Source organism: Branchiostoma lanceolatum, chromosome 18 (genome assembly GCF_035083965.1).
Source record: "Branchiostoma lanceolatum isolate klBraLanc5 chromosome 18, klBraLanc5.hap2, whole genome shotgun sequence".
Taxonomy (NCBI): Eukaryota; Metazoa; Chordata; class Leptocardii; order Amphioxiformes; family Branchiostomatidae; genus Branchiostoma; species Branchiostoma lanceolatum.
Genome location: NC_089739.1, coordinates 12,438,892 through 12,452,396, shown reverse-complemented (window position 1 = coordinate 12,452,396; position 13,505 = coordinate 12,438,892). Strand labels below are relative to the sequence as shown.

Sequence of the window (13,505 nt, the reverse complement as noted above, 5' to 3'; positions counted from 1 at the left end):
TGTGGTATGGAAAAAAATGAGTGTTCGCGGTGGTTTTGAGTTCGCGTTTAAAACAATAGTAGCGCTACAGTAACATAATAGAGTGGCTTTTCGCGTTTTTATTTTTAAAATTTTTTTTTTCAACGAACTCGCTCAGTGCAAGGCCAAGGTCATTCATCAAAGCACTGAACTAATTCTTACTGTAGCAGCATCTCTTCGCCCTAGGTCAGAAACATTTAAGTTAGCAGTTAAGAGTTCACTGCGAAAACTGCAAACATAAAACTACCACGAACATTTCTGCACTTACAGTATCACACTGGACTCTGCCAAATTGTGCCACATTGCCAAAGGCATTCGCAAAGTGAATTTTAAAATTTTTTCTAAAAACCTGCAATTGGCGAAATGGCACGAGTGGGTGCAAAGCACTACAAATCTCTTTTTAGTGTATCTTAATCATTGTACTGTGACATTGTTTTTTAATTATGTGGCAACACTGTGATTTCCAATATTATCTTAATAATGTTGATGAAGGTTAGACATCCAGGTAATAAGAGACGCCCAAAATAATTACTCAAGCACCTGGATAAGATTTTTTTTAGCACAATTTTTGTTCAGATTACATGAAAACAGAAATGCTTGATAAATCTTATCCAGTTGCTTGAGTAATTATTTTTGGAGTATCTTTATAATGGTTTTTGTAATCTTTCACCTGATTAGGGGCCAAAACTGAGAATGTGACATTCCAGGCGCAGCCATTTCAAAAATTTCAAAATAAGTTGTGCAATTTCTTAGCGCAATTTTTCGCAGTCCAGTGAGTTACCTGCTATAGTCAACTGTCCATAGTCACATGAGAAGCATTTGTAACGGGTAAAAAAGGATCAATTGTAACTGATGTTGTTGTTGTTGTTGTTTACATGGCAGGTCTCCATATCCCTACTGAGAAGTCCGAGTGTGCGCTGGCCACCACACCCGCCTGGACACAGATCTGAAGAAAAAAGAAATTTAATCACATCAAATGATATCAACCTAAAACAAGACCATAGCACGTCCAGGTCAAAAGATAGAAAAACGGAAGTTCTGCTGCAGTACCAAGGTCACAAACCAGGGGGCCAAAAATCGACCTTGATCTTCGGCTTCCCAACACCTGCCCACATACCAAATATCATTGTAATCCATCAAGAGGCTCTTGAGTTATGGTGACTAGAGTAGTGCGGAAACACAAACAGACAAACAAACAAACAGATGCACCCAAAACTATATCTCCATTTTTCATGGAGATAACAACACATGTAAGAAATAAGATATCTTAATTTCAACTTAGGTCAATGGTTAAAGTTGAGTATATTACTCATTGGTATAAGCTAGTTTGTATGATATACAACTCAAGATTTTTGGAGTCTAAAGCAGCTTTTTCTACATTACTAATCTACAATATAAATATCATAATCATAAAGAAAACAAAATTTTGCATTATTAGTTGTTAACATTTGTGTTAATCTTTATGTCTATGTTTAGTTTCACTTATTTTTAGTTTCATGCTTTGAATTGATATTTTCAATATGTGATATTCATTACTAAATTTGGTTGATTTCATTCATGCTATTAAATCATAGTCACCTGGATGGCCAACATATAAGCTTGTAAGCTTTTGACCACCCTTGCACATTTGTATTATGATTTTATTGTTGTTTTCACTTGTATCTTGATGCGTACTTAGTCTACATAAATTAAGAAAGAAAGAATAAGGAAAACAGTATTCTCATATCTAATTAAATTTCAAACTTACATCAGCCACTTCTCCTTTGGTCTCTGCCAGGGTACAGATAGCGGTGGGTTGGCTGCAAGGTTCGTGAATCTGAGGAAAATCATACAGTTCTAGTGAAATTTCACTGCTAAAGGCATTTCATCCTTTAGTACTAAATAATTTTTTATGACAACACATTAATTGGTATAGTCTAATTGGTGACATATCACTCGTTCTCATTTAAATGTACACATTTTGTAACTTCCATTACCGCTTGAAGTAAGACGTTCCTGACATTAGGATATGCCACATATTAGGTGCCAAACTGTTGTAATTTTGATGGCTTAAAGCTTTTCTGGCTTTTAAAAACAGCAGTTTGGTACCTTATATATCTTAATGTCAGGAACCTCTTACTTCTAACGGTAATGAAAGTTACAAAATGTGTACATCTAAATGAGCGATATCTCATCAGATGAGTTGTTTCGTGGTACCTTATTGGTGCAGATATTCTGCGACTACATCCAAGGAGGATGTAGTCGCAGTAATAACATAATACAAGGAGGATGTAGTTGCAATGAATACAAGCTCTTTGGTGATATCTACTAACTAGTTATTGGTGGACCCATTTAATCTCATTAATGGACCCGTTTTGATGAGACCTCATTGGTGGACAAATAAATTTTGTGACATTTCATCACTTTTCGACAATTCATATGCCTATTGCATTCTCCTCTGGAGAAATACTTTATCTTTTGGACTGACTCAAATCCACAATTCTGAGCTAATACTGTCTTTAATTCCTAAATCAGTGGGACTAGCTTTTTGTTTAAACCTATTGGAAGACCTACCTTGATAGTTTTGTCAGTTGAACATGTGTAAAGCCCTCCTAGCGTGTAGTGGACACCGGTCACTTTGTTACCATGGGCCTCTATGGTCTGGAAGTAAAACAATTATTACCGTACTACTATAATAGACATTGCGAATTGGAAGCATCCATTCTTATGAACCAATGCTGTCTCCAGGACCCGTAACTCAGTTAAGTTATTTTAATAAGTTAAAAGTTAAAATCCTCCCACACCATTATTGATGTATAGGGCGGTGCCCATCTCCGTTTCATAGCCCTGGGCCACACTGTTGTGCAATCACTGTAGCAGGGGGCTAGTCCACTGGCAGTGAAGTGTGTTTAACTTCCATACTGTTTCACAAGTATGTACCATTTTTATAAAGTCTTTGGTATGACTCAATGCGCCTCTTGTCCAGAGATGTCCTACCCGGGGCTTGAACCCGAGTCCTTCTGATCCAAGTAATTTGAACCAGATGTGGTGAGAGACAAAGGCGCAGACCACTACACCACAGGGACACCCCCAACTCAGTTATGGGATGGAAATTTTATTGTTGGGACAAACAGAAATTTGATCCTATACATCCAAAAAATCTCAACTTCATGACATGAAATTGATGAAAGTTTTTGCAAGCTTGAATTTAGAATTTTAAGTGACAGATTTAACAACAGTAATTATCAACATGGCTTCGTAAATAATGAGTCGGACAGAAAAAAATCTAATGCTGGAGGCAGATGTGTTATGAACTGAATACTTACTTCAATTTCTTCGAAGCCACCATCCCCAGTGCTGTACATATGAACCTGTCCTCTTCTGTCCCCCAGTAAAAGCATTCCCTGTCCATACCACATGGACATACAGAACTTCTCCAACTAAGGGAAACAATAATATCATAAAATTATTTTTAACAGTGTGGTTCAAGCACCACTTACTGACCAGTCTAACTGGTCCAGATTTTTTAGCCTGGCAGCCTGGGTTCGATTCTGCCTCTGTGAGTTTCATATTGTATGTAGTTCTAACTTTCAGAAAGTTTCTATTGTCAGTACAACATTTGACAATGAGAAATGCTACACATAGATTGATAGAACAGTAAAGTCAAGTCAAAGTTTATTGCACAACATTTTGTGACTGGTAAGTTGTAAGGCAAATATCATATAAGACTACTGGCTAGTTACATAAACCTATAGTACAATCTACACAAGATTCTAGATACATGTTCAGTGTGAAAGGGAAATTCCATGCTCTTTTTGAAGTAGTACGGTAGATAACAAATGTCCAGTAATAAGGACTGTAACAGTTGAAAAGCCCTATCTAGTAAATTACAACAACAAAATCTTGACACCTCAAGATTGTTACAAAAGAATTAAACAAACTACATGTAGCAAGGGTCATAAAAAATCACATTTTTTTCAGTGTTTCCAGAGGATGTCATCAAAGCCACTGGCCAAAATGCAGAAATATTTGCGGTGGTTTTATGTTCGCAGTTTTCAGGGTAAGCTCTTTGCCGCGAACTTAAAACCTCCATGAAATTTTTAGCCCTCCTACCCCCTTGTCTACTATTGTCTCAATCGCAAACTTAAAACCATTTTCTCCCTACCACGAAATTAAAACCACACAAACTTAAATGCATTTACAGTAATCGTTACAAGTGTATATACATACCTGTATGGTCTTGTAGATCTGACACGCCCGCCGGTCCCAAACCTTCACGGTTCTGTCCTCGCTACAGCTCACGATGTAGTCTTCATCCGCCGCGACGCACAGGACCGGCTTCTGGTGCTGACGGAGAGTCGTGATTGGCTGATATTCCGCTAAAAAAGACACAGTAGATCTACTGTAAATTCAGTTATGTTTCTGTGATCTAATTTCGTGGTAGTATAAGAAAATTGAGTGATTGTCAGATGGCTGGAAGTAGAAGTCCACTGGAGAAGACACAAAACAGAGCAGTTTAGTAAACAGAAAATGACCTTCTTGGATTTTAAAACATATAACACTGAACTGGTAATGAACGTTGAAAATAGAATCAGGGAAAAAAGGTCAAACTTTGGTACCCTCAGATTTTTTTTCAGCCCTTTGTTTTCATATTGTCCTCCTGCTTAGTACATCATTTTGTAATTCTTACTTTAAAATCAAAGACGATAAATAATAGAGCACAATTTGCCTCTCAAAATGCAGGAAATAGTGTTTCAGCTGGTCAAGATATCAAAATTTTCTCCGACATTAGCATACTCCGGGAACGTCCTAGGATTGTCGCGCCGCCGGCATATATGTCGGGACGGCGTGGCCTCCAAAGCTCAAGCTGAAACTCTTCTGCATTTGTTCAATCATCCGCAAAACTTGCCCCTCAACATTCAGAGAAAAGCGTTTCATGGGGTCAATATTTCAAAATTTTCTCTAACGAGAATGTTGCTGCCGGCGAAAAATATTTCAGAAGGGTTCGAGGGCGTTGCACCCCAAAACTCAAGCTGAAACCCGTCTGTATTTTTTCACATAATTTTATACAGATGTCATTAAACTTAGCTTTCTTTGTAAGCAGAATTTGCCCCTCAAAATTCAGGAAACAGCGTTTAAATGGGTCAGAATTTTGGTGATCACTTGTACTGGTTTGACTGTAACAATAACACCTACCCCTGACGTCATAGATAGATATGCGCTTGTCGTAGCTTCCTGCCACAAGAATGTCCGGCAGGATCTGGGTACACAAGACGGCGGAGCGCTCCTTGATTGACGTGATGAGCTGACAGTTGGCGTTCAGGTCCCACAGTTTGATGGCGGTATCCCACGATCCTGTACACAGGGTGTTGTCCAATGAGGACAGGCACCACACCCAGCCCTAAATGTGACAAAAGTATTAGAATGAAAGTTCAAGAATAACAATTTAATTTTTTTGTTTTATTCTATTTTATCTCGTTTCATTTCATTTCATTTTTATTTTGTTAGAATAATTATTGTAACAGTGCATTATACGTGGGACACAGGCAGCTATTGCTGGTGTCGTGACCCACACACATAATATACCTGTTTTTACACTTGGGTGGAGTGAGGAAAGTCGTATAAAGTGCTTTTTCCCAAAGGCACAAGGTCAGTGGCGTCAGGGGATTTGAACCCAGGATCGCTGGGTTCTGGGCTGAAAACCCTGCTGTTATGCCACATGACCCCACAACAATTACTGTTGTGCATGTGTAATCATAGACTAGAAACATTCAGCTTAAAATTGTCTGATTCTATTATTGTAATTGTTGTGTTGATGTAAAGATTAGGGTGTTTGGCCCAAAACCCAGACTCTGAGAGGCCCTGGGTTCGAATCCCCTGACATGCCACTGATGTTGTGCCCTTGGGAAATGCAGTTTATATTTTATCTTAATACGTCACTTTCTTCACTCCACTCAGGTGTAAAATTGGTCCCTGACTTTGGTTGGGGATGTTAAATGTGGTTAAAGGAGAGGGTTGGGCTCCGCTTCCAATAACAGTTGCCAAAGACATGTAGTGAAAAGGCTATGAGACTGCTGTAAGTTGTAGCAAAAGCTACCCAAAATAAAGTGTTTTGGAACAATTAAAGCAATTTTTCGCCGCCTTTGTTATGATATCGATAAAACTGTAGCCAAGCCTCTTCTGAAGGCAATATTCACTTAATTTTCTCGGCATGGAAACAAAATTAAATACATGTAAATAAATCGTATATGCGTGACGGGAAACTTCCGCTAGCGCTCCTCGGCGTAAATGTGGCCGCATTAAATGTACCATTACTCAACAATTTTGCCTCTCAGAATGCGGAAAAAAGCGTTTAAGAGGGTTCAAAATATCAAAATTTTACCTTGCGCTACCGAAGAAATTGATAACACCCGTTCGCGGACTCAAAGACCTCGCGAACTCCTGTCTTGCTAAGTTTTGCGAAATTAAGTGCTCGCGAACATAAAAAGACTTACAGTACCTTTACCTTTTTATCATTCTACAACAGTCCTAACCCAATTTTCCTCTCCACTTACCCTGTGTAGCTCCAGTGACTTGACAACGGCATCGTTAGGTATAGGCTCCCCCGGGGTCAACTTGGACAGGTCCCAGATCTTAGCAGTTCTATCTCTGGAGCCGGACACGCACATGGTACCATTCTGCAGGAATACATTACACACAAGTCTCAATATAGCTTGAAAGTTAATAAAAGTCATTCTGGATCAAGTTTGAACTGCAATTTCCAACACAAAATTTGGATTTACCCAAATTTTTGACTGAGCTCCAGTCTTTGTCATTGGGATGAGCAACCCATTGCTATATACATCTGGTTCAAATTATTAATGGAACCAGAAGGCCCAAGTTCGTGCCCGAGTTCGTGTCTGGGTAGGACACCTCTCCAGACAAGAGGCGCATTGAGTCATATCAAAGACTTTATAAAAATGGTACATACTTATGAAACAGTATGGAGGTTAAACACACTCCACTGCCAGTGGACTTAGCCCCCTGCTGCAGTGATTGTACCACAGTGTGACCCAGGGCTATGAAACGGAGATGGGCACCACCCTATACACCTTATAGTGTGGGAGGATTTTGACTAACTCTTTACCCACTAAGGCTATATTGTGCTGGAACAAAAGTCCAATGTTTGAAGTTTACCTGCATGAGATGCACAGCGTCTACAGTAGCGAAGTGTCTGTCCAGTGTGAAGTGGTGAATGTTCTCCTTCGGATCGGACCAGAGTCGGTCCGTCTCCTCCCTCTCCATACAGGCCTGCTGCCAGTTAAAGTCATCTGGAACTACAGAACACACAAGAACATGTTTTGAGTCAAAGTTATAATGATTCTTATGATTATTTTTTTGTATAATTTTGATCTATTTCTTTATAAATTGTAAATGGTAATTTGATAATGTACAGTGTAATCACACTTATCATATAATCTTACTTATTATGTTTACAACTAAATTTATTTTGTAATTCCTCTTCTTTTCCATTTGTTTCATTGGGATTTATGGTACAATTTCAATTTGTTCTTTCGTTGATTTTGCTTAATTTTGATTATGTATAATTTTGTAAAAATTCCCATTGTCTAGTTTAGGGGAGGCCCATGAAAAGCCACCTATAGGCTTCTGGCCCCCCTGCATGTTTTCTATTTGCCCTGTTTATCTTTTTAAAATTGTATGTATATGCAAATAAACAATAAACAAACAAAGTTGAACTGTAATTGCCAACACAAAAATTGGTAATGGACTAACCCAAATTTGTCGACTGATCAGCTACAGTGAACTGGTTCAACGAACACAAATGCTCAAAAGTTCAACAACTTCTGAAGTGTCACTACACATTCATATAAACTTACCTGGATACTTTGTCTTACTGGACACAACATATGATCCACTGCACACCGAAGATTCAACACTTGAAGGGCTGACATATTGACATTTTTTTTTGCAATTGTCTCAAAAATGTCCCAAAGTGATTTCTGAGCTGTTCCTGCATAAATTAATTAGTGGTCTGTGGCCACTGGGACACCTTTGATTTCGAGCCCCACTAGTACAGACTTTTTTACTCCTAATCCTATCCAGTCTGGTGTTAGCCTGGGTGCCATCCTACTTCTACCGGGGCTCCTACATTAGGGTAGCGAATGTAGGAGCCCCCGGAGTCGGTAGAAATAGGATGGCACCCAGGCTAGTCCGGTGTATCTCTGACACCATGTCCTACCTTCCATCGGTGGGTACTGCTGTCCTCGCGGCCATCGCTTCCCCATCCGGATTTTCCACGTGATCGGTTCCGACACCAACGCGTGGAAGAACTTGCTGACGCGTCCGAGCGTACACACGATGAACTTCGGCTCCAGATACCACAGGATGTGCAGCAGTAGTTCTGGGGGGAGGTTCTCTAACGTTAGGGGTAGTCCGCACGGGGAGGGGGGAGGGCTAAGGCTCGCGTTTAGCGACCCATGTAGGGAAGAGATAGAGCTCGCAGTGTTATTCAAAGCTAGGGCTTCAAGTGGGGAGGTGAGAGATTGGTTTAGACGAGAGGGGGAGGGGGGCGGACTGTGACTATCGCTGACTGCCCAACATGGGGTTAGCGGGAGGGTTAGGTCCGCTGTGTCGCGGTCGAAATCCACCTCCGGACTAGAGTCTGGCGAACCGTTGTCGTCGGAGGTTGCAGTTGTTGGGGAGGGGGGTTCCGGTGTTGCTGTGCTCTGATTAGGCTCCATGACTGCGAGGTTTTGGGTTTGTGTTGGTTGTAGTTTATCTGGTATTTTAGGAAGCAAATGTCTCTGTCATCATCCTGTGAAAACAGAAAGTGTATTGAAAAAACAACAGCAAAAAAAAGCAAATTAGTTAAATGGTGGCTCTATTAAGGTTCTATATTCAAATCCCTAGCAGCGTTAAGGAATTCCTAGATTTTAGCTGGGACGTAAAGTACTGCTTATAAATAACAATGTTAAAATGCATTTGCATTATATAGCTTACACTTACAAATTCTATGGTTGTTGTTGATTATTGTTTTCTTCAAACACCTGGTAACACAATAAGATATGAGGGTCTGCATGGGGGGGGTCCTGGCAACGCTTAACGGTAAATTCAGGCCAGCTGATAACGCTTAACGGTAAATTCAGGCCGGCCGATAACGCTTAACGGTAAATTCAGGGCGCCAAATTCAGCATTTTTAGAACATGAGATACCCCTGAAGACGACGGTTTTTTGCCACTAGTCGTCCTTATCTTGTGGCAAGAGACCTACTACGCTATGCCATTCTCGCACGCCTGCTCCGAACCCTTTAAATTCGGCGGCGACAGGAAATTTCATGATCACGATGACGAGCGCCGAAGGCGCGACGAAAATTTTGAAATCTTGACCCTCTGAAATGCTATTTCCTGCATTCTGAGGGGGGGATTTTGCTGAAGAGTAAGGTAAGTTTTATGACATCTCTATTTGAAAAAAAAAAAAAATACAGAAGAGTTTCAGGTTGATTTTTGAGAGGCGTCACGCCCTCCAGACCTCGCCGGAGCTAGCTGCGACATGCTCCCTGGGAGAATTCTTGACACCCTGATACGCTATTCCTTGCATTTCGATGGGCAAATATTACTGGTAATGATATCTCTGTTTGTGAAAAAATACAGATGAGTTTCAGCTTTGAGTTTTGGGGGTCGACGCCCTCCTGACAATATTTTTCGACGGAGGCCCGGCATGCACCCGGGGAAAATCTTAAAATCTTGAACCGCGAAATGCTTAATTTCCTGAATTTTGAGGAGAAAACTTTGCTAGTAGAGTGAAAAATAGAAGTGTTTCAGCTTGAAATTTTGTGGGGGGCGCCCTACCGACATATTTTCGCAGGAGCCGTGTGCTTCCTGGAGAAAATTTTGAAATCTTGACCCACTGAAATGCGTTTTCCTGCGTAACGAGGAATTACTTAATAACGCTTAACGTTGAATTCAGGATGACAAATAACGCTTAACGAGGAATCAAAACGACCAGTAACGCTTCACGAGTAATATACCGATAACGCTTAACGGTAAATTCAGGGCGGCCGGTAACGATTAACGATGAATTAAAATCGCTCGTAACGCTTCACGAAAAAGGGCATGCAGACCCTCAGATATGAGGTCATGGTTAAAATCCTCTAGCTGTCAGACCCCCGAATAGCTATGACTCACCCTAGGCTAGAGGTTTTTACATCGACCCCGCTCATCTTATAAACTAGCCGTGGCGACTAACGAAGGGAGTTTTTGCTTGATATTACATATACTTTCCCTTCTTAAGAAGGGAAAGTATATGTTTTTGCTTGATATTACATATACTTTCCCTTCTTAAGAAGGGAAAGTATATGTAATATCAAGCAAAAACTCCCTTCGTTAGTCGCCACGGCTACTTATAAACCTACATACTAGCATATCATCGATGACATATCTTAGCTACCAACTCCTTTTTCATGGTCTATAAAATGTCTCTGAAACCAAGAAACGACGACAAGTTCTGGAAAACCTCATGCATACTTGCGCACTTGTTTATAAACACTGGCTCGCAAGTAAACTTTCGCCCCCCCCCCATAATTATCTCGCTATTTTTCCAACATATCTAATCATTACGCATATCCCTTCTATTGACAACGGTGCATTTTAAATATACTGGCTAGGAAAAACACAATAAGTAGCTGACTTACCGCAAAATTTAGCGTACAGCTGCTTTTTTACAGAGGATCTGAGAAACTGGAGACCGCCCAACATTCAAATTCAGTTGGAGTAATGTAACCTTTGACCTGCTCGATTGCATCATTGGATGACATCAGCAGCCGTGAATATCTGGCGCCTCATCTCCAAGCAGATGTGTAGAGGTGTATTTTCTGCGAGTATGTTTATGTTGGTTTGTTTGTGCGTCTGTGTGTGTGTGTGTGTTTGTGTGTGCGCGCGTTTGTGTACATGCCATAGAAAATGTTGATAAGAGGCCTATTAATTAAGGGTTAATGACCCGCCCCGAGGTGTATATGGTGTCATAACGCCTGGCCATGTGCTATAACCACCTCATAAAACCACCTCGTTCGCTTCGCTCACTCGTTGGTTTTATGAGGTGGTTATAGCACATGGCCAGGCGTTATGACACCATATACACCGAGAAAGAGGCGGGTCATTAACGTTATTATCATATAGCTTATCCAAACTGACGCATATAAGGGTAGACAATTTCTGTTTGACGCATAGATCCCTTATACTATTAAGAATGCATTTCAGAATTCACATTTGTCCTTTTTTAACAGAAGATGTTGAAGAATATGTACAACTGTTGCCTGATTTATTTATTTCAACCACACAGGATAGGAGGGTCGGTTTCAGGTCAGTCAGAAAATGTTATCATTGAAGAATCTCCCTGCAACATGACCTCAGGTAACCTGAATAGAACGCAGGTTCTTTGGCCAGCAGGAAATGGAACGCGCGGAACCTTAGATAGAACGTGGTTTCTTTGGCCAACATGAATTGGAACACACGGAACATTTTTGGGAATTTTGAATTTGTTTTCCCTTTTTCATGTATTCTAAGGAAATTTTTAGGAATTCTAAGACAATAAAGATTTTTTTAAACAAAGTTAAGAAAAATATTCATCAAATAGATACCCCCTCTACAAAATGCAACGCTTATAAAGATTTCTTAAACAAGGTTAAGAAAAAGATTCATCAAAAAGATACCCCCTCTACAAAATGGAACGGTTGTGTTCTGACATGACGTCAATAAGTGGTGTGTTATGGCGTGATAACAGACCACTTATTGTGGGCAATGGAACCTTCTGATTGGTCGACGCCATCTACCTATGTGATAATGTCTATTAAATTGTGTGTCATTGCTAAATAAAAAAAAAAAGTTACTTACAAATCGAATATCATAAAGTTAGCACACATACGGACCTGAAAACTCAACTTTCTTTATACTGTAAAGGTAGATATACAAGTACTTTGTTCGCTTGAAAATAATTGTAACATTATAGACTAATAGAGGATCATAGAGTAGTTTTGGCACGTTTCCGTAAACTCAAAGATCCTAAAACTGTGTGAAAGAATCAAAGCGTCATCTTGCAAAGTCTTAATAATGCACAGAATAAGTCTTGAAACACATTTACTGTATCAGAAACGTTTGATAACAAAGGTATTTCACACACATGTATTACCAAGGACCTTGGTATTACCAATAGTATGTATTACCAGTAGTCAATGAATGCACGCCACCTTACGTAATTTCTATACACTGCAGTGATAAGGTGTACCCTGCCTTTAGTGAAGTTGCACTTGGCAAGCATCCCATAACTAGAGCGGAACTACAAAAATTGGGCTCGGAGCGCGCAGTTCAAAGCGGTATCGGCATTCTTCTCAATCCATCACAACATCTCTACCCTGAATACCAATGTTACAACGCATTATTCGGATTCACAGAGTGCCGCAAGCAACTCGTTTTCTAACGAGACTTTGAGTCAGGAATTTTCAGGAAATCCGGAGCCGCCTGTCAGAAGGCACCTATCAGAAGGCAATGCTATTAATTTTCTTTGGGTGGTATGGCCTAATCTGAGGGAAAAATCAGTAATTATTTGTGGTGGTGGAGGTAGAAAAGGAGGTTAAATGAATATCTATTTTTCATTTATCGACCTTTGATGTTGAGTTAAACGTATCGTTTACACTATTGGTTCTAAGGTCTAAGCATTATTTGATGCATTTACATATTTGTACACAGTATAAGTTGTCTCCTAGAATGTACATGTAAGTGAACTTATCTACAAAATTAATGGAAAGTTCTTTTCAGCAAGCGGAAAGAAAGGTGAATAGCTCTGAGCGTTTATCATCATACTGTGAACAATCCATACTAAGGTGATGTTATACTGCAAAAAAAGGAAATGTTCGTGGTGGTTTTATGTTCGCGATTTTCGTGGTAGCTTCTTCAACCATCCTGACCCCACCCACCCCCGTAGTGAAGTGGCACGTCCCTGCTCCTGACCTACTCACCCCCGTAGTGAAGTGGCACGTCCCTGCTCCTGACCCTACCCATCCCCGTAGTAAAGTGGCACGTCCCTGCTCCTACCCCTACCCATCCCCGTAGTGAAGTGGCACGTCCCTGCTCCTCACCCTACCCACCCCCGTAGTAAAGTGGCACGTCCCTGCTCCTACCCCTACCCATCCCCGTAGTGAAGTGGCACGTCCCTGCTCCTCACCCTACCCACCCCCGTAGTAAAGTGGCACGTCCCTGCTCCTACCCCTACCCATCCCCGTAGTGAAGTGGCACGTCCCTGCTCCTAACCTACCCACCCCCGTAGTGAAGTGGCACGTCCCTATAACACCCTCCACCCCCATAGTAAAGTGGCAAGTCCCTACTACACCCTCCTCCCCGTAGTGAAGTGGCACGTCCCTGCTCCTCACCCTACCCACCCCCGTAGTGAAGTGGCACGTCCCTGCTCCTCACCCTACCCACCCCCGTAGTGAAGTGGCACGTCCCTGCTCCTCACCC

General features: G+C 40.9%; 1 protein-coding gene across 1 annotated transcript; it reads right to left on the bottom strand.

Annotated features, from left to right (window-relative positions):
- Window positions 1-747: 747 nt before the first annotated feature.
- Window positions 748-10,810, bottom strand: LOC136423997 (F-box/WD repeat-containing protein 9-like). The gene is made up of 10 exons (XM_066412397.1): window positions 10,688-10,810; window positions 8,237-8,812; window positions 7,174-7,313; window positions 6,552-6,674; window positions 5,194-5,398; window positions 4,228-4,376; window positions 3,324-3,437; window positions 2,572-2,673; window positions 1,766-1,834; window positions 748-964 (listed from the first exon to the last, which is right to left on the bottom strand). The coding sequence occupies exons 2-10, from the start codon at window positions 8,736-8,738 to the stop codon at window positions 890-892; spliced, it is 1,479 nt and encodes a 492-aa protein (XP_066268494.1). The 5' UTR covers window positions 8,739-8,812; window positions 10,688-10,810; the 3' UTR covers window positions 748-889.
- Between the last annotated feature and the right edge of the window lie 2,695 nt (window positions 10,811-13,505).

Coding starts and splice junctions, on each gene's coding strand:
- LOC136423997 (XM_066412397.1), bottom strand. CDS start 8,738: ATGGAGCCTAATCAGAGCACAGCAACACCGGAACCCCCCTCCCCAACA. Junction 6,675..7,173: donor ACGCTGTGCATCTCATGCAG/GTAAACTTCAAA, acceptor GTATTCCTGCAG/AATGGTACCATGTGCGTGTC. Junction 2,674..3,323: donor GTGGCTTCGAAGAAATTGAA/GTAAGTATTCAG, acceptor GTACGGTAATAA/TTGTTTTACTTCCAGACCAT.